Below are 26,251 nucleotides of genomic sequence, written 5' to 3'. Positions count from 1 at the left end.
TCGGCAGGCATCACCCCAGAGCCATGCAAACAGACCTGGCCTGCCCGCCCAGGAGCTTGGTGGGCAGCTCATGGCACAGGTGTGGGGCACACTGCAGAGACCAGGGCTCAGAGGTGGGCCCTGCCACCAGAGCAGGGCACAGGCTGTGGCCCCTGACGGCACTGCGGGCCGCAGCCTGCTGTGCACGGCTGTTCCACCAGGAGGGCACATTGGGAAGAAGTGCCGTTGCTGGGAGTCGAAGGGCCACTGGCCTGGCCCTGCCATCGGGTGAGCCTGCCAGCTCCACACAGAGGATCCCTCTGTGACGGTGCTGCTGGCCAGATGCTGGCCGTGAGTGTGGGTGCAGCTCTGGGGGCCTGGCTGGGGGGTTTCTAAGAGGACAGGTCCTGTCCTCAGGGTTGTGGCCCAGCTGGACTCTCACGAGCTGTCCCAAGGTGTGGGTATCACAGAAGACTAGACTGGCTGAGGGGCAGCCCACCTGCCTGGGCACTCCACTTAGGTCAGTGGGTGCAGGTGGGCTCTTGAGGCAGCGGGTCTGACGCCCAGTCCCCCAGGGGTGGGCTGGGCCAGGAGGGGTGCTGGGCTCTGGTGTGTGCGGGCAGACCTGCCATGGGATGGGGTCAGCATGACCAGCCCCTGTGGATGTGGAGCCCTGGGGTGGGGGGAGGTGATACACCAGGCACGGGAGGCTCCTCGGCCTGGGTTGGAGGACAGGGGAACCAGCAAAGGGCGCGGGGAGCTGGGAAGGGGGACCTGGGGCTGGACCCTTGGGGGCACCCACCCACAGGGGAGAGGGGGTCTGGGAACCCCATGGAGGCAGGGGACCCGCACACGGCTGCAGGCAGGGTGGCCCTGGAGATAGCCCCATGCGTCCCACAGAGCCAAAGGGGAAGCAGAGTCACGGGCCTGCAAGTCCTTGCCGAGACAGAGATGACAGAGCCCACCAAGGGGCCTCATAGGCAGAGGTGGAGAGCAGAGGGCGCCGCGGGGCTGGGGCACGGTGAGCCTGGACCATTCCTGCTCCCACTCGCGTCCTGTGGCGCCTGGACATTCCCAGGTGTGTCTCTGCTGTTACTTCTGACTGTCTCTGCTGTTACTTCTGACTGTCCCTGGTGTTCTGGGGGCTTCCACAGAGGACGGGGGACATGGGGATGGGATAGGATGGAGGGGCCAGGCGCCCTGGTGGTCTGAGCTGTGTGGTGGTCAGTGGCCGGCCAGCTGTCCTCAGGGCAGGTTTGCTGCACTGCAGGGATGCAGGGGGTGGCCAGCAGGGTGGGCCTGTGGGCACCAGGGGAGGGGCTAGAGGCCGAGCAGCCTGCCACGGGCAGACACCCCACCCCCAGCCCTGCCTCCATGCCCAGGAGTCCCATCCCCGTCTCCGAGGTGCCTCCGTGAACTTCAGCCGTTTCCCCAGTCCGGGCTCTGTGACAGCTGCTTCCATCCCGATGGCCAACTTTATTCACAAAACCCACGAGTGACACTTGGGGAAGAAGCTTCCAGGAACAAGACAGGAACAGAACAAAGGGGAAAGATGGGGCTGAACTCCCTTCCAGGAGGACACCCCTGGGGGAAGAGGCGGCCCTGAGGCTGGGGGAGCCCCCCCATGTCAAGCCGGGGAACAGAGATGGCGTGCCCGCAGCACCAGCCATGGGCGAGTCAGCAAGACTCGGGGTCCCTCTGCCGCAGCCTGGAGCCCACCTCCCAGGTTTCCTTGCCAGCCCGTGCAGGCAGGGCGGCAGTGCCTGTCCGGGAGCCCTCTCCAAGCACCAGGCCATGGGAGTGGGTTCAGGGCCCATGGCCCACAGGGTCTGCCTGTGTGTGGCACCCAGGGTCAGGGCACTGAGAGACATGGTGGGGGGGGGGCTGCTGCCCACACTTTATTAGACGTGCCCAGAGCCCGCCGCAGCCCTGCTGTGGGGTGTGGGGGAGCGGCCTGCGGCCCGTCTCCAGCACCAGGGCCAGCGGGGAGCCCCTCACCTCCCACCCCAACCCAGACAGGGCTGGTGGGGAAACACTGCCCTTGAGAACACTTGGGCAAAAAAAGCGCCAGAAGCCCCCTGCCCGCTCGGGCACGGTGCTACTGAGGCCAGGTGTCCCAGGGGCTCCCAGGCCTGGCTGGTGAGACGTCTGGCAGGAGAGGCAGGTGGGGACACGGCCGTCTCCTGGGTGGGCGATGTCCTTTGGCAGCGAAGCGGGGGGGCGGGCTGCTAGCATCTATGCACAGTAGGTGTCCGCCCTCACCACCTGGCAGTACATGGTCATGGCGAAGGTCAGGCCCAAGATCTGCAGGGACAGCAGGGGCTGGGCAGAGCCGCTCAGGACCACGGCCAGTGGCTGGCACGGTCACCGCACCCATGGTGTCCCAGGTGGGCTGGAACTCCCGTCCCCGGGAAGCCTCCAGCAGGGCATGCCCCCCACAGGCCTAGAGGCACCCCGTGGGCCAGACCCAGACCTGCTTTACCCTTGGAGTGGGTTTGGCCACCCTGGGCTCTGCTGGTCTCAGGGCCTAGAGGTTCCAGGCTGGGCCCCCCAGCAGCTGCCCTCCACCCCTCTATCCAACTGCAGTCACCCCTCTGAGTGTCTGGCTGTGACCCCTGCCTGTACCCCAGAAACGGGCTGCCCTGACACTGCTTGGGCTCCCCCTGGGGCTGGCACTCAGGTCTTGCATGAAGGTTGGGGAGCAGGGGCTGGCCAGCTGGGCCTCACCAGGGTCTGTGCTGCCCACTTCGCTCTGCACCAGGCAGTCCTGTGACCACCCCGCTCCCCCCACAGCCCCTGAGCAGGGGTGTGGGAACACAGCTGGCACACAGCCCTCAGCAGAGGTGTCCAGGCTGTGCTTCCATCCACGAGGAGATCAGATCCTCTGCTCAGGAGTCTGTCCCTGAGGCGTCACAGGTCACCTCCCCATGGACGCTGTCCCTGACAATCCCCCGGGAGGCCCACTGCACCTCTGCCGGGGACCCAGACTCCTCTGCTGCCCTGTTCTTTGGGTTCAGGGCTGGGGTAGGGCCACTCCTACCTGCACCAGGGCCGTGCACAGGCCGAAGACGCCCACGGCCAGCAGGTTCTCCTGGAGCCACATCTTCACGGTCTCGTAACACGGCTGGAGGAAGAGTTGGCGTCACGGGGGCGGCGAGGTCGGCCCTCCGCCCCCAGGGGCCCAGGCCGCGGCCAGCCGGAGGGCACAGGCTCACCGCTTTCCACCAAGTGCCGGGCGCGTGCAGCCCGCAGCTCTCGCTGAACTCCAGGCAGCAGGAGTCGGGAACGCGCGTGGCATTGTAGACCTCGAACCAGTCGGTGTAGTTGGAGACCCCGCAGCAGCGGAACTGCGGGAGAGGCGGGCTGGGACTGTGTGCGGAGGGAGTCCCGCCCCGCCACGGCCACGCCCGGGCCACGCCCCCGCCCCGCCCACGCCCACGCCCCGCCTCACGTCGGTCTGGATGATGCTCCAGGCGTTGGTGAGGCCCACATTGCCCGGGGTGCCGTACAGGTGCAGGCCTTTCTTCAGGTCCCGCTGGGCGTACTTGTCGATCTGCAGGACGGTAGGGCCACCCTGTGGCCAGTTCCACCTACCTCGGCCGGACCCGCGCCCGCGCTGGCCCCCGGTGCCCTCTGTCCGCCTCCCTGCAGTCCCCCCTCCCAGAAGGCGCCACCTGGCTCTGGCGCCCCAAGGTCTCCCTGGGCCTCTCGTGGTGCTGAGCACCGGATCCAAGTCAGACGCGTCAGCACGAGCTTATGGCAGTTAACTTGCAGAGGGAGACAGATGGGCACCGTACACCCAGGGCAGCGTCTGCACACGCCCACCCGGACCCACGGATCCTTGTGGCCGGCCAACAAGGCCCAGATCTTGGTTCCTAAGACCGTTCATTCTCCATAAAGGAACCAGGCTCCCTGGAGAAATGGCCGATTCCAGGGCTGCGGCAGGGGCCCCCCAACGTGGACCTGGGGGCTGTCTCCTAGCACCAGAGGAAGGTGTTGGAGGAGCAGGTAAGGGATGTGGGAGCCACAGAGCTCCAGCCGCCAGAACTAAACCACAGAAACAGTCTTGGGGTAGAAACAGAGAATAAAGCATGTAAATACACCCTCACGTGTGTCATTAAGCAACGGCAGGGGAGTGGGAGGCGTCCCCATCAAGCTGACATGCAGCTGAAGATGGGGGCCACCTGGGTGCTCAGACTCTGGAGCCTCCAAGGTCCTGCTGTTTTCCCCCAGGCCTGGCCTCCAGGACCTGTGGTTGCAACCAGAGCCGGGCCGGGCCCTGGTGTCTGTCCACGCAGAGCTGGGGTCCCTGGGGCTGGTTCTCAGCCCCTCCCACCCCCTTGCCGCTGTGAGGGTGCTGCCCTGTGCCCGCTGCGGGGCAGCTGTACCTTGTCAGTATAGGCGAAGAAAAGGATGGTGATGCAGGCCTCGAGCAGGAACACCAGCAGCAGCGCCACGAAGAACTGTGGGCCGGGACCACCAGCCTCAGCCACAGCCGCGTGGCCCACCTGGCCCGCACCGATGACCCCACCCACCCCGCACCGGGTCCTGGGGGGCTGAGAGGGCTGGGACAGGAGCTGGGAGGGGGTCCTGGAACAGATGGTCTCGCAGAAAACAGGCCCAATACCAGTTGGAGGGGCTCTGCCTGGCACACATGTTGGGGTGTGTGTACCCGTGCGCCTGTGTCCATCAGGGCCGCCTCCTGCCCAGCCTGCTCCCCCACTGGACTCACGGTGAGCAGGAGGCATCTGTTCTCCTTGATGGCCCCGATGCAGCCCACGAAGCCGATGGCCATCACGAAGGCGCCAGTGACGATGAGCAGGTTGGCAGCCGACAGCGACGGGAAGGAGGAAGACAGTGTGGCGAAGCTCCCCTGTGTGGCCGCCAGCCAGATGCCCACGCCGAGGATGCCGCAGCCGCCCAGCTGGCCAGGACGCAGAGGGGCACGCGGGTGAGGAGCCCACCAGGTGCCCACTGACTGCCCAGCCTGTCACCCACACTGGGTCCCCCCACGTCCTCGGCCCCAGCCATCCCCCCGGAGGGGCCGCCCCTGAGCCCATACCAGCCCACTCCCTGGCCCGCTCCCCCGACCACTGCAGCTTTTACTGAACTTCATAACTGCTCCTTACAAAAATCAATTCAAACAGGAGGAAGAGGCAGGGGAGGCCAGGCGGTGATGAATCCGGGGAGACACCTGGCCCCGGGGGGCGGGGGCCACAGCCAGCTGGGACTCTGAAGCCTCGGGGATGCCCCAAGATGAAACAGGAGCTTGAGCCCAAGGCTGGCAGGGTCTGTTGACTGTAAGGAAGTGTGTGTCTGTCCAGGGTGGACAGGGTATGCTGGCTGTAAGGAGACGTGTGTGTGTGTGTGTGTGTGTCCATAATGAGACATAAGTGTGTGTGTGTATGTGTCCCCGTAAGGAGACATGTGAGTGTGTGTCCCAGTAAAGACACATGTATATGTCTGTGTACCCCCATAAGGAGACGTGTGAGTGTGTCTGTGTGTCCCTGTAAGACGTCTGTGCCCCACCTGTGGGGGTGGGATGACCCCCGTGTGGCAGGCCCCTGCCAGGCGCAGGGACAGAGCTGTCCACGGTGCTGACCACAGGCAAGGCCACCTGAGGGAGCAGGGCACCCGCCCCTGCCCAGGGGCACCATCTGGGGACCCTGAAGAGGCCGGGACGGGCACGGGTCACGAGCTCTCCCACCGGCCAAAGGGCAGGAAACGGGCACCCAGGGCCACCCCAAGTCCCTAGGCTCTCCAGGTCTCCTCTGGCCTCTGCCCGGCGTCATAGCAGACGGGGGACCCAGGTCAGGGGCGGGGGCTGCCCCCTGGAGGAAGCTGAATCAGGCACTCTGGTCCCACGCCTGCCCATCCCTGCTGACCGGGCACACCCTCTCCTGCTCCAGGGGCTCAGCCCCAGGCCAAGCCCCAGGCCGGCGCTGGTGGGCGTGCGGGGCTGCCTCTGAGCAGAGGGAAGCACCATCCTGTAAAACCCAACAACCAGCCTGCCGGCTCCACCCTTGAGGTCGGCGCGGACAGCTCCGGTCTGCAAGACGAGCGCCTCTGAGCCCCTGGCCCCACAGGGACCCGGGGAGGGTCACGGGAGGGCGTCTGGGGAGAGTGTCTTGCAGGGCCTGGGCTGCCCGGGGGGCATCACCTGGGGCGGCCTCACACGCCGTGATGCGGCCCTGGCCCACGGCGACACCCAGGCACGTCACCCGGCCCTCCGCACTCGGGCACACACCAGCCACCAACAACAGCCCAAACGCGACACAGGCACGTGGGCAAGAAAATTACCTGTAATTGTGAAGCTGCTTCTCCGTAAGCAGCTTTTAAAACATTTTGGCAGGAAAATTACAGCCTCTGAGCACGGGGGAAACGGGCCCTGTGAGACCCAGACAGAGGAGCAAACGCAGAAGGGCCTGAGGTCCCTCCCAGGACGGGCCTGCGGGCAGCAGCAGGCAGGGGGCTCCACCCCACCCCACCCACGCACCGTGTCCTCCCTGCCCCTCCCCAGTCCCACCGGGGCCCAGGAGCAGACCCCACCCCATGGCAGCCCCCCCAGGGCCCCCAACCCAGCCCCGCAGTCCCCAGGGCCTCCCTCTCTCCCCCTCACACCTGGAGCGCACACGCTGCCCCCTGGGCCCAGCCTGGCACGCGCTCCCCACCTCCTGCCGTCTCTTTTCTTGTCCATATTTTGGGGGACTGGCCTAGGGCTAGACAGGTGGGGCCCCTTGGTGAGGCCCACGGGGGACGCCAGCCCTCCAGTCACGTGGCTCGGCGTGGCAGATGGCCGGGCAGCTGTCCCAATCCTTGGAACGGGGTGGAAGGCCTGGTGCCCACAGGGGCCAAGCGTGTGTCAGAAGCCCCTCACAGGGCAGCTGGCACACTCTTGGGGGTGGGGCCGGGAATGGGGGGTGACACCCCCCTCCCAGCCAAGAACAGTCCCAGGGGAAGGGAGGAGCCCATCTCTGTGAAGTTCACGGGTGAAAAAACCTGTCCCCTGGGCTAGAAATCAGGTCTGTAGGTACCCAGGGCGGGGGCTGGGGGCCCAAATGCCAGAGCTCAGGCACCACCCTGGCGGGGAGCGGAAGGTCTGTGCACTGGAGGGACGGCCCTGGCGGCGCAGTGGGGAAAACTCTGCACCCGCAGTGGAGTGGGCACAACCCCTGGTCCAGTCTGGGAACTAGGAGCCCACGTGCCGCGTGGCCAGCAACAAAGAATCTGTAACTGCTTCCCTTACACTCCAGAGAGCCCCGCCTCCTCCAGGCTCCGAGATGGGAGCCGGCGCCAGCCCACCGACCCCCTGAGACTGGTGTCTAAGAGGAGGAGGCTGCCCTTCTGGGGCAGCTGGGGAGCAGACGGGCGGGACCTCAGTGGGGAGCTGGAGCTCCACCCCCACACAGGCCCCGAGCCTCTCCACTGCCCCCTGGTCCCCTGAGGGTCTGAAACCACACCTCTCTGCCCCAAACAGAGCTCCCAAGGTCCCCTGACCAACTGCTTCCACCCCCAACCCATGTGAGAAACCACCGAGTGCCTGATTGGGGCGGGGGCTGGCGTGCTGGTGGGGGTTGGACAGGGAGACCCACCCCCACCACCACAGGGGATCAATTCCGGGCCCCAGAGGCCCTGTCTTCCAGCTCCTGGCCCCAGGAATGGGCCTCATGCTGGACAGCCGTCCTGTGGCATCCTGACCCCTGACCTGACCGGGACAGCCAAGGACTCTGGCTTCCCACACTCGCTGCCCACCCACCCCGGCTCGTGGTCACCAGCAGCAGGACCCCCACCGCCTGCCCCTTCCCCGCTGCAGGAAGAAAGCGGAACCAGGACACACAGCCACCCTCAGCCCCCAGAAGGCCCGAGCTGAGAGCAGTCACAGGGGCTGAGGTCCGCAGACCCCCGGCCCTGCCCCACGACCTCCAGCAGGGCCCCTCGGCCTGCCTGTTTCCCCGATGGCAGGGGCGCCGGCAGAGGTGGTCCCAGGTCTGCAGAGCCCTTGGGCCCTCTTCCACCGTCCCAGGACACTGGGACCAGAGGCCAGGCCTCGGTCTGCAGCTCGTCAAAGGGGAAAAGCAAGCGCCCCCTGAGCTGGTGGGGGGACGGAGGATCCACAGAGAGTGGGACTTGCCCAGGGAACCAGGGAGGCCTGGGTGGCAGGAGACGGGAGCAGGCAGGGCTCCCACCGCAGCCACACAGGCGGGCCAGGCCCATGCTGCGGGGGAGGCGGGGCAGGGAGCGCTCCTGCCTGGACGGGGCTGGGGCATGGCAGCAAAGCTAACCACACCCCGGAGCGGCCGAGCTGCAGGCTGAGGTCCAGCCAGTCACAGGAGCATCTTCGCCTTTCAGAACCAGTCCTGCCTTCACTCAGGACCACCCCCACCACCAAGACCACCCCTAGGGCTGCAGAAACTGCCCTGGGGAGCCCTGAGCACCCCCCAGAGCTGGGGGCACTCTCCCTGCCCCACCGCCACCTCCTGAGCCCCGCACAGAGCCCTCCTCCCTGGGGACGCCCCTGACTTAGGGACCCCAGCCCTAAGCTGCCCACCACCTGCACGCCTGGAAGGTCACGGTGCCCCTGGAAGGCGGCGGTGTCCCCAGCGGGCTGTGCCTCCCCGGGAGGGCCCGGTGGCCCTGGGTGGACGGAGAGTCTGGGGGTCGGCCGGCACCTGGGCCTCACCCCTCCCTGATGCCCCCTGCAGCCACCTGGGTTCTGGGCTCTGTCTCAGGGCGCCCTTTGCAAGTCCCGGGGACACCGTCAACTCTCCCGAGCCACACTGTTGATCCGCAAGCCACGCAGGACCCGGCAGATCCACATGAGGACCCACAGCTGGAGGCCCCAGCCCAGCCCTTCCGGACCCCATCCAGGAGCCCCCAGGGAAAACCCATCCAGCAGAGCACAGTTACCTCCAGAGCCAGTCCCCTGCCCACCCTCAGCCAGGACCCCGGGGGTGGACGGAAGGGGCAGGAGGCACTGCTGGAGAGGCCGGCTTAGGCCCAGGAGGAGAGCACCCGGGGTGCAGGGTGCAGGGTGGGCCCGGCGGCGTCTGCAGTGGAGAAGGGGGCTCCGGGCCGACTCAAGGACAAGTGTGCCCTGCCGGGCTGCGGGCACAGGAGGGAGCCACGGGGGTCACTGCACCTTGACCTGTAAGCGGCATTCCACCTCCCCTCAGCTTCTCCCAAGTGGGAAACACCAGGGCAAAAAATTCCTCCAGTGGAGGCTCAGCACCCCCAGAGAGCAACGGTGCTGGCCCTGAGAAAGGAGGGCTCTGGCCCCCCGCCTGGAGCCTCAGCAGCAGCAGCAAGGGCCCAGCTGACACCTGCACAGGGGTCAGCAGGGTGGGGATCCGGCCAGCCCCCCGGCCATGCTCACCACCCCGACCGCAGCGTGTTTCCTGGGGGTCCCCTCTCCGACCGCAGACCTCCGAGGCTGCCAGGCACCAAAGTGGGGGGTGGAGGGACCAAGCCAGCCCACAGGCCAGGGCGCCTGGCCAGGAAGTGTAATTGGATAATAAAGGGATTGGATTTTCTAGCCCTGGAGAGGGTCCCCAGGGGTTCCTGACTTGTTCTTTCCGGGGCTGAGGACGGCATCCACAGCAGGGATCACTGGAGCGTGTCTGCCCTGCAGCTGATGTGGAGGCGCCTTCGGGGTTCACAGGGCAGACAGCTCCACCGGGCTGTTCGGGAGGCTGCCCCCTGGGCACAGGCCCCTCAAGGGCCCACTCACCTCCGCCCAACAAGCAGATACCCCCGTCTCCGAGGAGGCGCGGTGGGGTGGGGAGAAGCAGGTCCTGCCCCTCCCACCTCCCCTGCCACCGCCCATCCCCCATCCGCCCGCCACCCTTTCTGCCCACCAGTCACACGGCCACCTGCAGCCCTCTCCCATCACGCTGCCAGGGGCAGACTGACCCTGCCAGCTGCTCACCGCAGCAGTGCCCCCGCTCCTGGCCGGTGCTCCCGCTCCTGGCCGGTGCTCCCGGCTCCCGGCCAGTGCTCCGCGAGGAGGAGACAGCCGCCGCGCCCCCCACGCCTGGGCAGAGTGCAGCCTCAGCCGCCTCTGCTTCTCACTCCTGGCCTCTGGGGGCTTCTCAGCTCTGGGCCCAGCCCCTCCCAGGAGCCCCTTGAAGAGAACGACCCCTTGAGTGACCCCTGGGGAGGGGGGCAACTGGGGCAGGGGCCTCCCGCCCCTCCCAGCGACCCCCTACTTCTTGGGCCAGAGCCCAGGAGAGATGGGAGGTGGTGCTTTCCGAGCCTTTCGCGGCAAGTGGGGCTCAGGCGGACGAGTTTACAGTTGGCGGCCTCCTTCTGGGGTCCAGCGCTCCCGCAGGAGGGACAGCCACACCCCCACGCTCCCACCATGGACGGAGAGCAGCGAAGGGAATTAGCTACGGAGCGGCGGCGACCTTGGCATCATCTCTCCAGTCCCCGCAGCCCGGTTGGGGGCCCCAGGCCGGGCTGGGTTTGCTCCCAGTGCAAGTGTGACATCCTGGCAGGCACGCGCAGCACCCCCACCTGGGTCTGGACGGCAACTCTGTCCTCCAGTGTTGGGGTTTTTCAAGGGAGGGGGCCCCCCTGTAGCACCATCAGCTCTGACCCTGGACACAGGCACCTCCCCTGAGCAAACCCAGCCACCTTAGACAAAGTTAGAGAAACCCCCACCTGGTTGGAGGTGCATCAGAGGGGCCAGACAGCCCTCCCGCTGGTCCCCAGCCCCTGTCCTGCCCAGGAGCTGGTCCAGCGGAGGGCTCACCCTCCCGTCCCCACCACCCCCCAGCCCCTCTGCAAGTGCAGTCCCTGGAGCCAGGAAGGTGGGTCTGCTAGGGAGGCTGTGCCCGCAAAGAGCGAGGGCACAGCAGAGGGGAAGGAGCCAGCGGCCCAGCAGAGGGCAGGCGCAAGGCCCCACGCCGCTCCATGGTAGGTGCGGGACACATCCAGTCTCAGCAAGAGACAGAGCGAAGGGGACGCAGGGCGGCTGCCCAGGGTGCAGACTCGGCAGACCCTAGCAGTACCGGAACCCCCAGGAGCCGCGCTGCCCTGACACCAGCGACCCCAGGCACACCCCCAGCCAGCGTCCCGAGTGTCCCCCATCCCAGCGGGAGCGGCGACCCGGGCCGCCACCACTCACCCAGAAGAGCAGGTTGAAGGCGAACATGAGGTACTTGACGCCCTGCAGGCAGCCCCGCGCCATGCTGCAGCGCTTCAGCTCTAGGAGGAAGATGAAGGACAGGTCCAGGTAGAAGACCACGTACTTGTTGCCCTTAGGCGACGTGTAGCGCGCCTGGGCCGCCTTGGGGCCGGGGCTGGCGTGCAGGCCGAAGAAGGGGCCGCCGCGCGCGAAGCCCGGCTCCTTGCCCGGCGGCGACGGGCTGCGCCGGTACGTGGACTCGTCCGTGCTCGAGCGGCGCATCGCGCGGGGCCGCCGGGCTCCCCGCCCCGGCCCGCGGGGACACCCGGCGCGCCGCTCCGCTCGGACCCGCGGCGGGCCGCGGACACCTGCCCGCGCGCCGCAGCCCCGGCCTGCCCGGCCCGCGCGGGCCCCGCCCCGCCGCGCCGGCCGCCCCGCCCCGCGCCGGCCAATCGCAGCCCCGGCCCGCCCCCGGCGCGCCCCGCCCGCCGCTCCTCCGCCCGCCCCGCGCCCGCGGGGGCTGGGGGCGCGACGCCCCGGCCGTGCCCGGAAGCCGCAGCGCGCAGGGCCTCTGACCGCACGCGAAACGCAAAGCGCCCTGCAGATGAGGGGTGACCCACTTGCTGTCTGGGGCGACGTGGGGCCCGCCCAGATCGAGGCAGCACAGGGGGCGCAGCCGAAACACACCTGGGGTGCACAAGGGGCCCACCCCGGGCCGGCGAGGGCTGCGAGGGGCCCTGGGTCAGCCTGGGGACCCAAGCCGGGGGCAGTCCTGGGAGAGCAGGCAGAGGGGCGACTGTAAGGACAAGCTTCCGGGAGGGGCCCGGGCAGGGAGAAGAAGCCGGGAGGACGCTCTAGGGCCCCCGGGGAGAGTGGTCAGCCTGCCAGGCAGGAGCAGAGGTGTTCAGACAGAAAGGGGGGCCAGACACAGGGGTGCAGCAGTCATCACTGGGCCCAAGGCAAGCCACAGACGTGTGCAGGGCTGGCAGCCCACTCCAGGCCCCCAGCCCACAGGACCCCTCTGCCCTTGCCCTGGTCCTGGCTTCCTGGGCACATGCCACGTGCAGTCACACAGGACCCCTTGCGGGTGGGACATCCTGCTGCCACTGTCTTGAGAGTCACCGTAATCTGACCAAGGCACCCTGACCATCACGTCGCGCCGGCCCCTTCCAGACACCTGCACACAAGCCGCGGCAGCACACTGGAGCTCCAAGGCCCCTTGCACAGACAGAGTGCTGTGCAGGCAGACGGGACAGACGCCCCTCTGCTGCGCCCCCACAGCCCACCCCACTGGTGGAGGCCCTGGGTGTGGAGGGAAGACCCCCGCCAGAGGCCCGGACGCCCCCTCCCCTCCTGCCTGCAGCCCTCCTCTCAGTTCAGCAGGAGGCCCGGCCTCGGGGAGGGTGGTGACAGGCAGGGACGCCCCCCACCCTGGACTGGGTCTACCCGGTCACCAAGGCCACCCAGGGCAGCACCCGCCCCGTCGGATGGTCCAAGAAGCTGAAGTCGAAAGAAGGAAGGACTCGCCCAAGGTCAGCAGAACTCAGACAGAAGGAATGGGGGAGGGGAGAGGGAAGGAAGAAGTGGGGGGGGCGACAAAGCAACAATGAGGTGACGAAGCCTGAGCCCTGCTGGGCCTCTGAGAGGGACACGCTGCCGACCAAGGCCCAGTGGAGAAGCCAGCCGTGGAGGGTCCCTACGCAGGCTCTGCAGGGACCGCTGGCCGCAGCTCTACTGAGGCAGCAAGTGGCAGCAGTGAGCCCTGGAGATCCCGGTGACCCCCGGCCGCCTCTGGCCACCTCCCCCTTGGTCCAACTCTGCCAGCCCACTCGCCCAAGCCAGGGACAGCCACTCAGGGCCCTGAGAGGCGCAGTGGACACAGGCGGGCTGAAGGGCAGCGCCTCTGAGGACAGGGCTGGGGGCCGGGAGCCTCCCCTCCACCCTTCAGCCCACTGCACGGCTGGCTGGTTCCCAGAAGGGGCCCAGCACCCAGGGTGCCCTCTCCCCCGCCTCACCCAGCCAACACCATGCCACTGCCCAGGACTCCTGAAAACCCTCTCCAGTCTCTCAAACCCTGCTCCGGTCCCGCCCGTGAGCCGCTGAGCCTGAGCTGAGATTCACCCAGGAGATAACCAAGGATGTGGGGGCCTGCGGGAACGTGGACGTGAGCACACGGCGCCGGTGAGCCCGCGACCCCGGCCCTGATGTCCAGCAGCAGGGCCCAAGGGACACACACCGAGAGGGCCACACTGGGCTGGCTTAGTCCCGGTCTGTCCCGGGACCAGGAGAGCCTCCGCTGCGGGCCCTGCCCTACCTGGCTTGCCGGGGAAGAAGGCAGGCAGTACCCGGTGGCCCTGAGGGCCGGCCAGCCGGCAGGCGAGCGGTCAGCAAGGCCAAAGTCGCAGCTCTGTGGAGGGAAGACAGGTGGAGTGGAGGCCACGGTGAGCTTCACTCCCAGCCTCCTCGGGGTCCCTGCACCCAGGGTGGGATCCCTGAGGGGACAGAGGGCCTGCTGGGGACCAGGGGCAGTGTGCTCACTCAGGGCCCGGCCAGGGGCTGCCTCCCCACCCTCTGAGGTGCCCGGAGACACAAGTGTGCCCGCGTGGGGCGTACTCGGAGAACATATGTGGTCAGCAGACTGAAGGCCATCCAGCCCCTGGCAGCCCCGCAGCCCGGAGCCCAGCCTGACGGTCCACGTCCCCCAGGGCCCTGACCCCGCACCCTCCTGCTTCCCAGAGACAGATGCCCTGAGCCCCCAGCCTCCCCGCAGAGCCAGCCAGCCGTGAGTCACAAGGCCCGTTAATCTGCCCTTAATGGATTCATGTGGAGCGGGGACCCTGTCACCCCTAAGAGCCAAGGATTCTGGGGGAGGAGGGCCAAGGTCACACTCCGCCCCCCACGCCTGACCCCTCGGACAGGGGCTCCCTGCAGCCCGGGGGGGGCGCTGATGGTCTTTCAGCAGCCAGCGATGGACAGCAGAGGCTCAGGCACCCGCCCCTGCCCCACCCACCCCACGCCCACTCCCTCCCGGCCCCCTCTGCCCATGACCTCTCAAACCCACACCTTCGGCAGACGCAAACCCACCAAACGGGTGGAGGCCTGGCAACCTGAGGCCCGTCCCCTCACTCAGGGGGTGACCAGGACCCACCGCTGCGAGAAAGGAGGCTCCCAGACCAGGCCCGGGACCCTACCCCCGCCTCAGCGACCCCTGCGCCCCTGCGCCTGGGGAGGACGCGTCCAGGGAGGGGTTCAGACCCAGGAGTACCGAGGGCAGAGGCGTGAGGACCCCCCAAGTCGTGTTCTCTGATGAGCCCCCTCCTGGGAGCTCTCCACTACGCCGAAACCCACATCCCCTGCCCTCCACCCTGAGGCCACCTTCACAGCCGCACCCCCCAGGCCTGGGCTCAGTGGGTGGGCCTCCCAGCCAGGCCCTGAGGGGCAGCTCCACCTGCACCCCTCTCAGCCGCCGACCCCCCTAGACCCAGTGCTGCCCCGGGGCCCCTCTGTGAACCCAGGGCCACACCCCATCCCGGGCAGCCCAGACTCAAGCCTGCAGTCAGGGGGCGGCGGCTGCAGGGCCAGACAGGACCCAGATGCCCCCGCGCCTCACCTGGCCCGGCCTCCTCATCCAGGAAGCCTCCTGCCCCCCGGCCTGCCCTGGGCCTCCTCTCTGTGCGCAGGACCACATAGGCCTGGGTCCCCAGAATAACACATGCAGCAGGCGATCGGGATGGGGCAGAGCAAGAAGCCCAAGACAGCCCTTGCCCAGCCTGCCAGCCCCGGGCTGGGCCTCAAGGACCCTCCGGGGCCCGGGGCAGGGGTAGGAGGGAGCCCAGGGGGACGTGGGCACCCACCTGGCCAGACCGAGGCCCAACTCAGAGAAGGACCTCCCCGAACACTGAAAGCGCTGCCCTGGCGGCCTCGAAGGCCTGCGGTAGACGGGCCCCAGCAGAGCCAGAGAGCGCGCCCACAGCTCAGGGTGCAGAGCCGGCCGCCCAGCCTGGGCCCCCAGGTTGCCTGCTCCGAGGCAGCTGCGAGGAGCCAGGAGGCCCCGCCAACACAAACAGGCCTGGGGAGCCGGCCTTCCAGCTGCTACTTCAGCCCCCGGCCCCGGGGGAGGGGCACGCAAGCACCCAGGCCCACAGGCCCTCCTTCCCCTGGCCTGGAAGACACTGCCTCCAGGGGAGGGGTCCCCGTGGAAGAGGCCACCCAGGGCCCCCAGCGCTTCCCCAGACCCAGTGAGGCCAACCCCGAGCTCAGGACCCTCCTGCCACCCCAGGGCCTGGGAGCTCCCTTCCCCACCTGGGCACTGACGCTCCAGCTCACCCCCTACACACCAGTGCCCTCTGGGAGCCCCACGCATGGCTGAGCAGGCCATCCTCAAGGGCCATGCCCATCTACAGGGTCACTAGGTTGCACAGCTGGCCTGCAAACACCACCCGGTACCCCAGTCCCCAGGGCCCAGAGGGTCACTGCGGGTGCAGCAGGTGGGCGACCCCGTCAAACCCCAACGAGGCGTCCACACAGCCCGCTCCCCACACCGCCCCCCACGTGTTAGCACAGCTCACCCAGAGTGGCCAGAGCTTGGGCACTCGGGGCTGCGCTGGGACCCCCAGCTGCTCAGCCAGGGTCGGCCCCTCCAGCTGGGCAGCCTCTGGTCCCCCCCACACAGAAAGGGAGGCGGATGCTGTGCTTGGGACGGGGTGCAGGGTCAGCTGCCTCCTGGGCAGCTCCGTCTCCCAGGCGGCGTTTCCAGGACAACACCCGGGCCACAGGGTCTCAGCAGCTGAAGCTTCAATCGCGGGTTTCCCCTTGTCTCCCGCCTGCCCTGAAGTGACCCTCCTCTGGCAGGAAGCAGGGCGCACGGGTTCCAGACCACACGTGAGCACTGCCCTCCCGCCCTGTGCCCCCACCGCTGGGGCCAGGACCCCCCTCCTCGGAAACCCAGCGCCTCACTCTCCCTGCCCATTTCCAGGCCAAGCCTGAGGTCTGGGCCACATCTGCGCTCACCCCCAGGGCCCCTTCCTGTCCCACCCCCCCACGCCCCCACCAGTGCGCCGGGCCCCTGGGGCACTCTCTGCCCTTGCCCATCCTGAGGACCGCTGAACTACGCCCAGCCTGCCCCCTCAGCACCCACAGGGAGGGAGAAGGCCCAGCAGGGCAGAAGGCTGAGGTGAGGCCCCCCCCAGGGTCCTCAGGTCCCGCCTGGCCAGGCCTGAGCCAGGGCAGAGTGGGCACGGAGGCCAAGTGCCCAAGGGGCCTCTGAGCACATGTGTGCTGGCGGCCGTTGCCGCCACGCCACTCAGCAAGCCCCTCCTGGGAAACCAGGGAGCTGCAGGGAGGAGTCCCCCCCCAAATCCACACGCAGTTCTCAGAATTCCAGGAATGTCAACTTGGCTCTCCGGCCCCTGTCTCTGAGAGTAAACAATCACAGGGCCAGAGTGGGGTGCGGTGGACCAGCGGGCCCTCCCCCAGGAAGCCGCGCGCACCCACCCCTACTCCAGAAGAGCCCCCCGCCTGGCACCCCAGACCCCTCCTGTCCCCCTCACCTCCACAGAAGCGGCTGCCTCTACAGCTCAGCCTGGGTCTAACCCAGGCTGCTGTGACTCAAGGCCCCATCCCAGCCGGGGACAGGATGTGCGTCCAGTCAGCCTGGGAAGTGGCGGGGGGGGGGGGGGCAGGCAGGGCAGGGAAGTGGCTTCTGCTCGTGGCTCTGCACGTGGCAGGGTGGGGGACAGCGAACGCCACTGGGGAGGGTGACCAGGGCCAAACTCCAGACTGGCAGAAGCGCTGGCCAGCCTCCCCAGGACCCTGGGACCTCCAGCTCCCTGCCCCTTGACTTACAGTCAGAGTCCACCACCCACTCCGAGGACTCTGAGCTGACGCCTGGGACCCAACATGGGCCAACCCACCCCAGCCAGAAACCCTGAAGCCCCAGGCCAGCAAACGTGAGGAGACCCTGTCTAGGTGCCTGGGTCACAGGTGCCACCGTGCCTAGGCCTCCGTCCTCAGTCCAAAGCTCGCCTCCTCCAGGGAGCCTTCCTTGCTTCTCAGTGCACACGGCCCTCCCCCAGCCCCCAGTCACAGGATCAGGGGGCTCACCTCTCGTGCCACTTCCCGAGACACAGCCGCCCCGCTCCCTCTAAACTCCCACCGCCTCCAGCTCCCACAGCTTCTTTCCCGCAGGGACGGCCTCCGGCCTCAGCACGGGGTCCCTTCGCCGGTGTCTGCCCGGCTTCCTCTTCAAGCCTCAGCTCAAAAGACACCCCGAGCGCCCTCCCGACCCTCAGAGCCGGCGCTCCCGGGTCACAGGCGCCCGCCCCGGCCGAGCGCGGACTGGGGCCTGGGCCGCCAGCGCCTCCCCCGGGAAGAAGGCAGGAGGGCGGCCAAGCTGAGCCCCCAGCGGCTGGGTCGCCCCGCGCGCGCCCGCCGGCAGGGACACGGGCAGCTCCGGGGCCGCTACTGTGCGGGCGACCCGGCCGGGCGGCGACCTCGCGGGTCCCTCGGACTCTGCGCAGAGACCCCCGAGTGCCCGCAGCGGCTCCAGGCGGAGAGGCCGCCCCTGCCCGGCCGCTCTGGCCGCTCTCCGCGCCCCAGACCCCGCTCGCAACTTGTTGCTGAAACGCGGCTGGAGCTCTGCGCTCGGGCCCGGGTTCGCGCGGGAGGCGGCGCGGTCAGCGGCGCGCGCGGGCCCTGCGCACTCCCCCCGCGTCCGGGCGGGGGCGCTGTACCTGCCGCGCGGCGTCGGCCAGCCGGGCACGAGGAACGCGAACGCCGCCGCCGCGCCCTTACGGCCCCGCGCGGACGCCGTAGGCCGGGACGTACCAAGGCGCGCGCGGAGGGTCCCGGCGCGGACCCGGACCCCGACCCCGACCGGGACCCGGACCCGGACCCGCGCCCGCCCCGCGCGGAGGAGGCAGCGTCGCGGCGGGAGGCGGGTGCCGGCGGCGCCGGGCGGCCGCGGGGCGGCGGACGGGCCGGGCCGGGCCGGCACCCCCGCGCCATGGGCGCGCCGGGGCGGAAGCGCCGGGGGAATCCGCGCGTCGGGCCGCCGGGCTGCGAGGCTCCTGGCTCCCGCGCCGCCGCCATGATCATCCCCGTTCGCTGCTTCACGTGCGGCAAGATCGTCGGCAACAAGTGGGAGGCCTACCTGGGCCTGCTGCAGGCCGAGTACACCGAGGGGTGAGGCGCGCGCTCCGGCGCCGGCCTGCGCGGCCCGGGGCGGCGGGCGGGGGCCCGGCCGCGGCGGCGGCCGCTCGGGCGCGTGTCGAGGACCCGGGCTCGGGGTCCTGGGGTCTTGGGGCGGCAGTCAGGGGCCTCGGCCTCCAGGTCAGGGTCAGGGGACGTTCATGAGACCCCAGGTGACCCTGGCCAGGCTTTCATTCCCGGAGCCTTTGCCAGCCCTGTTCTCCAGACCTGCTCTCGGGAAAGCGTCTCCCACCCCGCAGCTCAGGCAGAGGAGGAGAGCTGGTTGTCACGCGCTGCTGTCCGGGAACTCGAGTATCCTGGCTCGTCTCCACGCCGCCACCGCAAATAGGCCCCTGGTCCCCTCTGTCCATCAGCTCCCCAAGTTCTCCCTGCTATTAGGCCCATCCCCGTGTCTTCAAAGACCCCGATGCTGGGAAAGGTTGAAGGCAAAAGGAGAATGGAGCGGCAGAGGAGGACATGGTTAGGTAGCATTAGCAAGTCAACGGGCAGGAATTTAAGCAAACTCTGGGAGATAGTAGAGAACAGAGGAGCTTAGCGTGCTGCAGTCCATGGGATCACGGACACGACTGAGCAACAAACCGTGTCCTGCAGACTCAGGGGCTTTTTTAGGACATAGGACAAGCTTCTGATCACATAGCCCTCATCATCAGGCTTTTGTGGGCGTCTCTTTTCCGTGTTTGCCCCTTGGCACTGCAGTTACCACCTTACTTGTCCGAGTCTACCCTAGCCTGGAGTCTGACCTTCGGTCCTTGTGTGGACAGCCCCATCCTTATCAAAATTTGAGCCTCTGGGACCCGGAGTGTGCCAGCCAGGCGAGGTTCTCAGTGCAGCTGTGTCGGGTGAATGGGGAAGCAACGGATGGCCTTAGTATTTGCACCAGGCTCTGAGGAGGCTGCTGGAATGACCACAGTGCAAGTGAATGCTGGCAGCCTGCCCCAGACTCCTCCCCAAGATGCCCCAGGCCAGGGCTGCCCAAGCAGGCCGCCCCTTTCCGAGCGCCACTGGTGTGTGCACACAGGAGGCTTTGAGGGTGATTGGGGCTGCGTCCCTGGGCAATGAGAGAGGTGTCTCCCTCCCACACGGGGAGCAGAGCCACGGAAGGTCCCACGGCAAGCCGAGCAGGGCTTGCTCCTGCCAGGCGAGGCCCTCGCTCTGCCAGGAGGAGCAGGCGGCAACCAGGTTTCTCCCCACCTGCAGGGACGCCCTGGACGCGCTGGGCCTGAAGCGCTACTGCTGCCGCCGGATGCTGCTTGCCCACGTGGACCTGATCGAGAAGCTGCTCAACTACGCGCCCCTGGAGAAGTGACCCTGCAATGCCGCAGGCAGCGTCTGGCCCACAGCTTGTTCCCCTGGGGTGTGGGGTGCCGGAAGCCATGCCCACCCACGGCTCTGTTGGCGTGGGTCTTTTTCTCTGGAAAGAACTGTCCAATAAATGTTTCTGAGGACTGCCAGGAGGTCCTAACAGTTGGTCTGGCTTTGTGGGCTGCCCCACCGGTTCCTGGGTTCTGCCTGGTGCGTGAGGCCACTCGCAGGTGCCCGAGGCCCTCGTGGCCCAGGAGGAGGGTGGGCCTTCCACACGGCATTGCTCAGCACGGGGCTTCCTCCCTCTGTAGGCGCACTTGGCCCCACAGAAGGCACGATGTCATGAGTGCTTGGGGTGGGGGCACCGGCGTCCCACAGCGCTGTTCTGGGTGCCCTTCGGCCGAGAACAGAGGTCCCCACCTCCTCCCCCAGTATCTAAAGCACCAGACTTTCTGAGCTCCGAGTGGAGTGCCCGCTGTGGTCACAGCTGCACGTCCTGAGGGTGCTGCCGCTAGAAGCTTCCAGGCTCCACCCAAGGCAGGCAGGCAGCTCCGCTGGAGGGCACACGCCTCCATAGCCAGCCCCGAGACCCCACAGTGGGTGGGAGGTGCCCCAAGGCAGCTCTGCTGGGCATCTGTTCTGAATGGGCTCTCGGTGCCCAGGCATTAAGTGCGTTGCCCTGAAAACCGACTGGAGAGCTGTCTGCCGGGGGCAGGGATGGGGGCAGCTCATCCTGGTCAGGCTCAGGCTGCAGCTTCAAACCTGAAGCTGTCACCTCGGCGGGGCTCAGGCAGGCCCTGGTGCCTCTGGGGGCAGGAGGGAGGCGGCCTTCCTGGGGCCACCTGCCCAGGCATCTGATGGGCAGTCTCTGCAGAGACCAGGCCCAGCACCCTTCTCTGGCCCTGGCGTGCACTCCCGGCAGACGTCCTGCCAGACCCCACCTGACTCCCGAGACCCACCTCCTGTCCCTGATCCCTGTGCGGTGGACAGAAGGGCCTTTGGAAACCGCAGGCGATCCAGTCACCCGCTCCGTGGGGGTCTCAGCCCCGCTCCCTCGGGGCTCTGCCGCATTACCAGCCCTGCATCCAGGAATGGCTGAGCTTCTGTGAGGCCTGTCTGTAGCTGGCCCAGCCTCTGCCCCCTGGAGCCCGGTCAGCTCTCAGCTCACACCGCGCCCATCCACCTCCTCTGTTGCGGCCCTGGGGGTGGGTCTGTCCACTTTCTGGACGTGACAGCCCTTGGAGACCAGAACTACCTCTGTCAGCGAAGTCATCTCAGCCAGCCATTCCACAGACATTTATTGAGCACCTGTCAAGCAGCAAGAGTAGTCCTAGGCGTGGAGTACAGCAGTGACTGTAACCCGCAGGGTCCTGCCTCTGGGGGAGTGACAGCGGTGACCTAGTCAGTACGAGGCTGCAGACGACGGTCAGTGGCAGGAGTGGCCGAGGCCCGGCCCAGAGGGCTCTTCCCCGGTTGAGGAGGTCCGGTCCCCGGGGGGCCTGGGGGAGGCACCTGGGGCCTCCTCACCTGCTGCTGCTCGGCCGCCCTGCACCAGCCCATTTCTGCCCCACTGACACAGGCCTCAGGGAGCACCCCAAGGCCACAACCTCAGCCCAAAGAAGACTGGTGGTGGGAGGGGGGCCTTTGTTAACCCCCAGCCCAGCAGATAGGTGGGGCTAACCTTAGGCCTTGGGACTTTGGTGTGTAGCTAAAGGCACTTGAAGCTGCCTCTGGGGCTTAGGGGTTGCCAGAGGGCACAGGGATGGCACGGTGGGAGACCCAGGCAGCAGAACAGCCTCCGCGGCAGGGGAGGGGTCAGAGTCGCCTCCTGGACCGCAGCACTCTGGCTCTCAGAAGCGTCAGTAGTCAACGTGTGGGGAGAAGCTGCAGCGCCCGAGGAGGGCTGGCGCCCTCGGGCACACTCAGTAGTGCTCCAGCTTCAGGCTCTTGTACAGGCAGCAGGTGAAGAGCATCCCGAACACCTAAGCACAGGGGCAGTGTGAGCACATCAGCCCCAGCCCCCACACACACCCGCTGCCCCGCCCCCTCACACACACACACACACACGTGCACACAGGTGATGCACCGCCCCCTCACACACACACACACCTGCACATGGCCGATGCCCAGCCCGCAAGCGCACACACACACCACCTGCACGCAGGGGATGCTCAGCCCCCACACACACACCTGCACACAGGCGATGCCCAGGCCCACGGCCCCGATGATCCTCAGGTGCTCCTGGATGAAGGTCTCCAGCTTGGTGATGCAGCCACCCTGCAGGAGTGGAGGGGCTGCTGAAGACGGCAAGTCCTCCAGTCGCCTCGGGGACGAGGCCACCCAGCCCCCAGCATCCCGGGCAGCTCAGCAGGCCCCCACCAGCCTACCTCCACTTTGTAGATGTTGGAAGCATGGTCCCGCCGCCCACAGCCAGGCACCACGGTCTTGCAGCAGCTGTCGGGGACCGCTCGTCCATCCGCCTCGCCCGAGCGGGTCCACTCACTGTCCTGCCAGTCCCGCGAGTTGTTGCTGCCGCAGCAGCGAAACTACAGCAGAAGAGAGCTCAGGAGGAGCCCCGGGCCTCACCCCTGCGGCGGGGCTCCCGCAGAGGTCAGAGAGGCCCCGTCTGGCGCCTCCCAGCCACCCACCTCCTGCTGCAGCTTGTCCACGGCGCTGGTCACACCCTCGTGGCCCGGCTGCTGGTACCGCCTCGTCATGGTGTCCTTGAGGTTCTCCTTGAGCTCTGCGTTCAGCTGGGGTGAGGGAGGGACAGCTGCAGCCTTGGTCGAAGACTCCAAGGTGGGGCAGGGTGGGAATGGGTGTAGACCGGGGGGTGGGGGCGTGCAGGAGGACTCTGGGAAGGGCTGGGGTCAGGGAATGGGCATTGAACGCTGGCTCAGATGGGTGGTTGTGGGAGCCAGGTGGCTGGGAGTCACCCAAATGGCCGTGGGCAGGGTCAGCGGCAGGGAAGGCACTCCAGATCCCCTGGACACCTGTCTCCCCTGAGCAAGCAGCTTGGGTGTGAAGGGCCAGCTGGCCATCCCAGTGGTCCACCCTCCGCCTGTGACCCCCGCCCCCGCCTCCAGGGCCTGACGACCAAGGCTCACCACTGCACCATCCATGTATGTCTCTGCCCTTCCCAGGCCACATGCGTGTGTGCCCTTCCACGGCAGGTCTTCACGTGCACACCCTGCCTGTGTGTGTTTCCCAGTGTGTGGGTGTCTGTGTCCCTCTGTGTACGTGTACGTCTCCTGCACACTCGTGTCCAGCTCACTGCACGTGTGTCCCTGCATGTCCACGTCCTCGCGTGGCCTGTCCCAGCCCTCACCTGCTGGTAGTAGACGTAGGCCAGGACCCCCGCAATGATCTCCAGCAGAAAGATGATAAGGAGCAAGATGAAGTACTGGGGAGGGGTGCAGGGACTCAGTCAGGTGGGCTGGGACACGGACACCCCCATTCCGTGTGGGCGCCCAGCGCCAGGCATGACAGAGCAGAGCCACTGCCCTCAGCTGCCAAGTGGCCACACGGTGGGGGCCCTGGGCAGCAGGTGAGGGCCGGGGGACCCCCAGGCCTCCCCATGCTCCTCCTCAGGTGTCTTCCCTCTGCTGGCCCAGCCGGGATACAGGGACCACAGGTGGGCAGGGAGCCCCTCCCAGGTGAGCGCAGCAGAGCCTGTCCTGCAGTCTCACCCATCATTCCCTTCTAAGCCCTCCTAACCCAGAACCAACCCCAGGCAGCCTGGCAGGGCGCCCCACCCCCACCCTCAGTGCGGCCAGCCCGCTGACCAGATGAAGCAGGTTCCTCCGCTCCTTGAAGGTGGCACAGCAGCCCAGAGCCCCAGTCACCATGACGACAACGCCCGCCACCACCAGGATGTAGGCTGTGGCCAGATAGGTGCCCGAGGCCAACAAGCTGATGTAGTCGCTCTTGAGGGCCAGCGTCCAGATGCCCACGGCCATGACAGCCAGACCAGCCAGCTGCGGGCAGGGCACACCAGTCACCACATCCAGCCCTAGGCCTGAACCCCCGGCCAAGTTCCTGTGAGGTCAGGGAAGGGGGTGCCCACTGCTCACCCAGAAGCAGCAGTTGAAGGTGAAGAGCAGGTACTTGAGGCAGACGGTGCCACATGTTGTCGACTTCTCCCCAAACTCGCCCATCCTGGGGCCAGGAGGTGGGGGAGGGGCTGCCCAGGAGGACAGCCAAATGCCAGCAGGGAGAGGACAGGGGGACACATGTCCAGACCAGGCTGGGGCCAAGCCAACAGCCTGCCTGGGTGAAGGTTCTGGGAGCATCTGTGGGAACCAGGACCCTTCCCGGGAGGGCTACTTGGGGGCCCCTGCCACCACTGCAGAAAGGGCAGACGGGTGCCCGCAGCTCAGCTGAAGCCTGGGGGGTCCCGGATCCCCTGACCAGTGCCCAGGGCATGGTGGGGGAGGCATGGAGGACCCCCAGCCACCACCACGGGCTGACTCAGCCCTGGGGACAGCCAGGTAGGACGGCCCAGCAGGCACCTCGGGTGAGCTCAGACAGGCCCCCATCCCACCCCACCCCACCCCAAACATTCCCCGGGCCCCACGTCACAGGCTGGCAGGATCCTACTGGCTGCTGGGGCGGGCGCAGCAGAAGCTGCTCAAAGGTAGACTGATCTGTGCTTTTCTAGCTTAGTTCTGTGGCCTTGGAGAAGGCCCTCAGGCCTCATAAAGGGCTGGCCTTCCTTCCTTCCAGCCAGAGCTGGCAGGTGCCACCCCAGACCTGGGGAGTCCTTCCTGAATGGGGACAGCCACACCAACCCAGGGGGAAGTGTAGCTCCAGCCTGTGCTCCTCCCCAGAGCCACCCCACACTCTCCTTTCTGGGATGTCTGCATGAGAGGGGTGGGGACACAGAGGGCAGAGGAGCCCTGGGGCCCTGTTTCCAGAGAGAGACAGGGCCCCCCCCCACCCCCCCACCCCCGAGCTGGACTTCTAGCTGCTGCGCCCAGCACTCACCTGGCTGGCGGGATAGCTCCTCTGTAGGGCAGGTAGACAGAGGTTCCCGCCTGAGGAAGCTCCACTAGAGGGCCAGGGACGGGCCACAGGTCAGGCTCAACCGGGATGGGCAGGATCCCGCCATCCCTCTTTGTAGCTGACCTTCCAAAGCTGGCAGCGTCAGCCCCGCCCCCGCCCGCGGAGAAGGGAGCGGCCAGGCCCGGTATTTTGGCCTGGGCTAGGGCGGGGCAGGGCAGAAGACATTTCTGGACAGTCCGATCCTGGGAGGGACCGCACGCCTCCTCCAAGCCCCCTAGTCTGAGCCTTGGCACCTGGCCTGTAACTGGCCCTTCCCCCACCAAGAGGCAGTAGCTGCCGCCTGGGAAGAAGAAAAGGTGCAGGACCCCCGCGCCGGCGGACCTGGGCCTGTCCCGGGGTCCGGGTCCGGGGAAGGCTGGTTCCAGGCACAGGCTCCACCCGCACGGCCCGCCCTCGGGCGAAGGGCTGAGGAGCGGGCCGCCTTTCCGGGAGTGCCCGGAGGAGGTGAGCCCCCAGGGAAGGGCCGGCCAGAAATAGTTCCCGCGGCCCTGGACGCGGCCGCCCCACCCCCGACTCCCGAAGCCCAGCCAGGCCTGTCAGCAGCCCACGCCCCAAGGTGGGGGATTCCCAGCTCGGCTCCCGCCAGGCCGGTGAGGAATTCGCGCGTCACCGCGATGAAGTCACCGCCGCCGCCACCCCCACGCCCAGGCGGGGCGCACGGCCCGCCCACTCGCACCGGGCGGAGAGGTGGGCACCGGTGTTCGCGCAGTGCGTGGGGTGCTCGGGAGGAGACCCCGGCCCGAGGGGCCCGCAAGGACCGTCCGGAGACCAGGGAGGCGCCTCGGCCCGCCGGGCCTCCGGGCTCTCGTCTACCCCCGGTAGGAGCCAGCGGGGCCGCCAGGCGCGCAGCTTCTCCCGGTCGTCGGTGCCCGGCGCAGCACTCACCGGCCACGCGTCCGAGTCCGGCGGGCGGCGGCGGCGGCGGCGGCGGCTCGGAGCGCAGAGAGGACGCGGCCAGCCCGGGCCTGCGACCGAGACGCGCGGAGCCGCCCCGGGCCCCGCCCCGGGCGCGCAAGCCCCGCCCCCGGCCGGCGACGCGGGCGGGTCCGGACGGCGCTCCGCGCGCGCGGGAGGGGCAGCAGCCCCGGCGGCGGCCTGGGGGCCACCCGAGGAGGCCGCGGCCAGGCGGGCTGCGGCCCGAGGGCAGCCGCCTCGCGGGGAGCGGCGAGGCTGCGGGGCTCCCCGGGACAGACGCGGGCCGGCCCGGGGGAGGACCTAGAGGCGCGCTCAGGGGCAGAGAGGGGCCTCTCTGGGCGCCGTTCGGTGGACGGCTTGCAGGGGAGGCCTGGGTCACGGCGTGAGAGGGTCCAGACAGGAGGGTGTCGCCTGGGAGCGCTGGGGACCTAGAGCGGAGTGCCCGACGGCTCGAGGCGGCGCCGTCGGTGGGGACAGCTCTCCCGGGACAGTGGGCGGCCCTCGTCCCCTGCTCCCTGCCCTAGGCTCGGGCTGGCAGGGCAGAGGGGCACTGGGGACAGCTCAGGCCCACCCCCGGCGCCTCCACTCAGGACTCCAGTGGGCTGAACTAGCCCACCCAGGGCTCTGTGACGACTGGCATGGGGAGGCTGGGCGCAG

General features: G+C 68.1%; 3 protein-coding genes across 9 annotated transcripts; 1 reads left to right on the top strand and 2 right to left on the bottom strand.

Moving 5' to 3' along the window:
- Positions 1 to 1,435: 1,435 nt before the first annotated feature.
- Positions 1,436 to 17,255, bottom strand: TSPAN4 (tetraspanin 4). Of its 5 annotated transcripts, none has more exons than XM_055415193.2 (9): positions 17,207 to 17,255; positions 13,419 to 13,511; positions 11,105 to 11,184; positions 4,712 to 4,903; positions 4,368 to 4,442; positions 3,431 to 3,532; positions 3,195 to 3,326; positions 3,020 to 3,103; positions 1,436 to 2,283 (listed from the first exon to the last, which is right to left on the bottom strand). In XM_055415193.2, exons 3-9 carry the CDS (start codon positions 11,165 to 11,167, stop codon positions 2,215 to 2,217), a joined length of 717 nt encoding a protein of 238 aa, XP_055271168.1. In that variant the 5' UTR covers positions 11,168 to 11,184; positions 13,419 to 13,511; positions 17,207 to 17,255; the 3' UTR covers positions 1,436 to 2,214. The 5 variants fall into 5 exon arrangements, with proteins under 5 accessions (XP_055271168.1, XP_055271167.1, XP_055271169.1 ...); XM_055415192.2 differs by lacking the exon at positions 17,207 to 17,255 and adding an exon at positions 16,654 to 17,163; XM_055415194.2 differs by lacking the exons at positions 13,419 to 13,511; positions 17,207 to 17,255 and adding an exon at positions 16,654 to 17,164.
- Positions 17,256 to 17,957: 702 nt separating this feature from the next.
- On the top strand, positions 17,958 to 19,764 carry POLR2L (RNA polymerase II, I and III subunit L). The gene is made up of 2 exons (XM_055415198.2): positions 17,958 to 18,286; positions 19,511 to 19,764. Exons 1-2 carry the CDS (start codon positions 18,108 to 18,110, stop codon positions 19,617 to 19,619), a joined length of 288 nt encoding a protein of 95 aa, XP_055271173.1. The 5' UTR covers positions 17,958 to 18,107; the 3' UTR covers positions 19,620 to 19,764.
- A 1,132-nt stretch (positions 19,765 to 20,896) lies between these two features.
- Positions 20,897 to 25,676, bottom strand: CD151 (CD151 molecule (Raph blood group)). Of its 3 annotated transcripts, none has more exons than XM_088832249.1 (9): positions 25,565 to 25,636; positions 24,602 to 24,665; positions 23,689 to 23,798; positions 23,401 to 23,592; positions 22,944 to 23,018; positions 22,264 to 22,368; positions 22,003 to 22,161; positions 21,802 to 21,892; positions 20,897 to 21,597 (listed from the first exon to the last, which is right to left on the bottom strand). In XM_088832249.1, exons 3-9 carry the CDS (start codon positions 23,770 to 23,772, stop codon positions 21,482 to 21,484), a joined length of 822 nt encoding a protein of 273 aa, XP_088688375.1. In that variant the 5' UTR covers positions 23,773 to 23,798; positions 24,602 to 24,665; positions 25,565 to 25,636; the 3' UTR covers positions 20,897 to 21,481. The 3 variants fall into 3 exon arrangements, with proteins under 3 accessions (XP_088688375.1, XP_055271171.2, XP_055271172.2); XM_055415196.2 differs by having other exon boundaries at positions 21,806 to 21,892; XM_055415197.2 differs by lacking the exon at positions 24,602 to 24,665 and having other exon boundaries at positions 21,806 to 21,892; positions 25,565 to 25,676.
- Between the last annotated feature and the right edge of the window lie 575 nt (positions 25,677 to 26,251).

The sequence above is a fragment of the Moschus berezovskii genome, chromosome 25 (genome assembly GCF_049115385.1).
Source record: "Moschus berezovskii isolate FMDL1 chromosome 25, NW_MosBer_1.0, whole genome shotgun sequence".
NCBI lineage: Eukaryota > Metazoa > Chordata > Mammalia > Artiodactyla > Moschidae > Moschus > Moschus berezovskii.
This window is presented reverse-complemented; position numbering and strand designations above follow the sequence as displayed.

Bases quoted from the DNA above. Each gene is read 5' to 3' on its own strand.
- POLR2L (XM_055415198.2), top strand. From the start codon at position 18,108: ATGGGCGCGCCGGGGCGGAAGCGCCGGGGGAATCCGCGCGTCGGGCCG. The intron at 18,287-19,510 runs GTGAGGCGCGCG...CCCCACCTGCAG, and splicing joins CAGGCCGAGTACACCGAGGG to GGACGCCCTGGACGCGCTGG.
- CD151 (XM_088832249.1), bottom strand. From the start codon at position 23,772: ATGGGCGAGTTTGGGGAGAAGTCGACAACATGTGGCACCGTCTGCCTC. The intron at 23,593-23,688 runs GTGAGCAGTGGG...CCCTGCCCGCAG, and splicing joins CCTTCAACTGCTGCTTCTGG to CTGGCTGGTCTGGCTGTCAT. The intron at 23,019-23,400 runs GTCAGCGGGCTG...ACCCCTCCCCAG, and splicing joins GGAGGAACCTGCTTCATCTG to TACTTCATCTTGCTCCTTAT.
- TSPAN4 (XM_088832248.1), bottom strand. From the start codon at position 11,386: ATGCGCCGCTCGAGCACGGACGAGTCCACGTACCGGCGCAGCCCGTCG. The intron at 3,327-3,430 runs GTGAGGCGGGGC...CCTCTCCCGCAG, and splicing joins GGAGCATCATCCAGACCGAC to TTCCGCTGCTGCGGGGTCTC. The intron at 3,104-3,194 runs GTGAGCCTGTGC...CTCTTCCTCCAG, and splicing joins CCGGCACTTGGTGGAAAGCG to CCGTGTTACGAGACCGTGAA.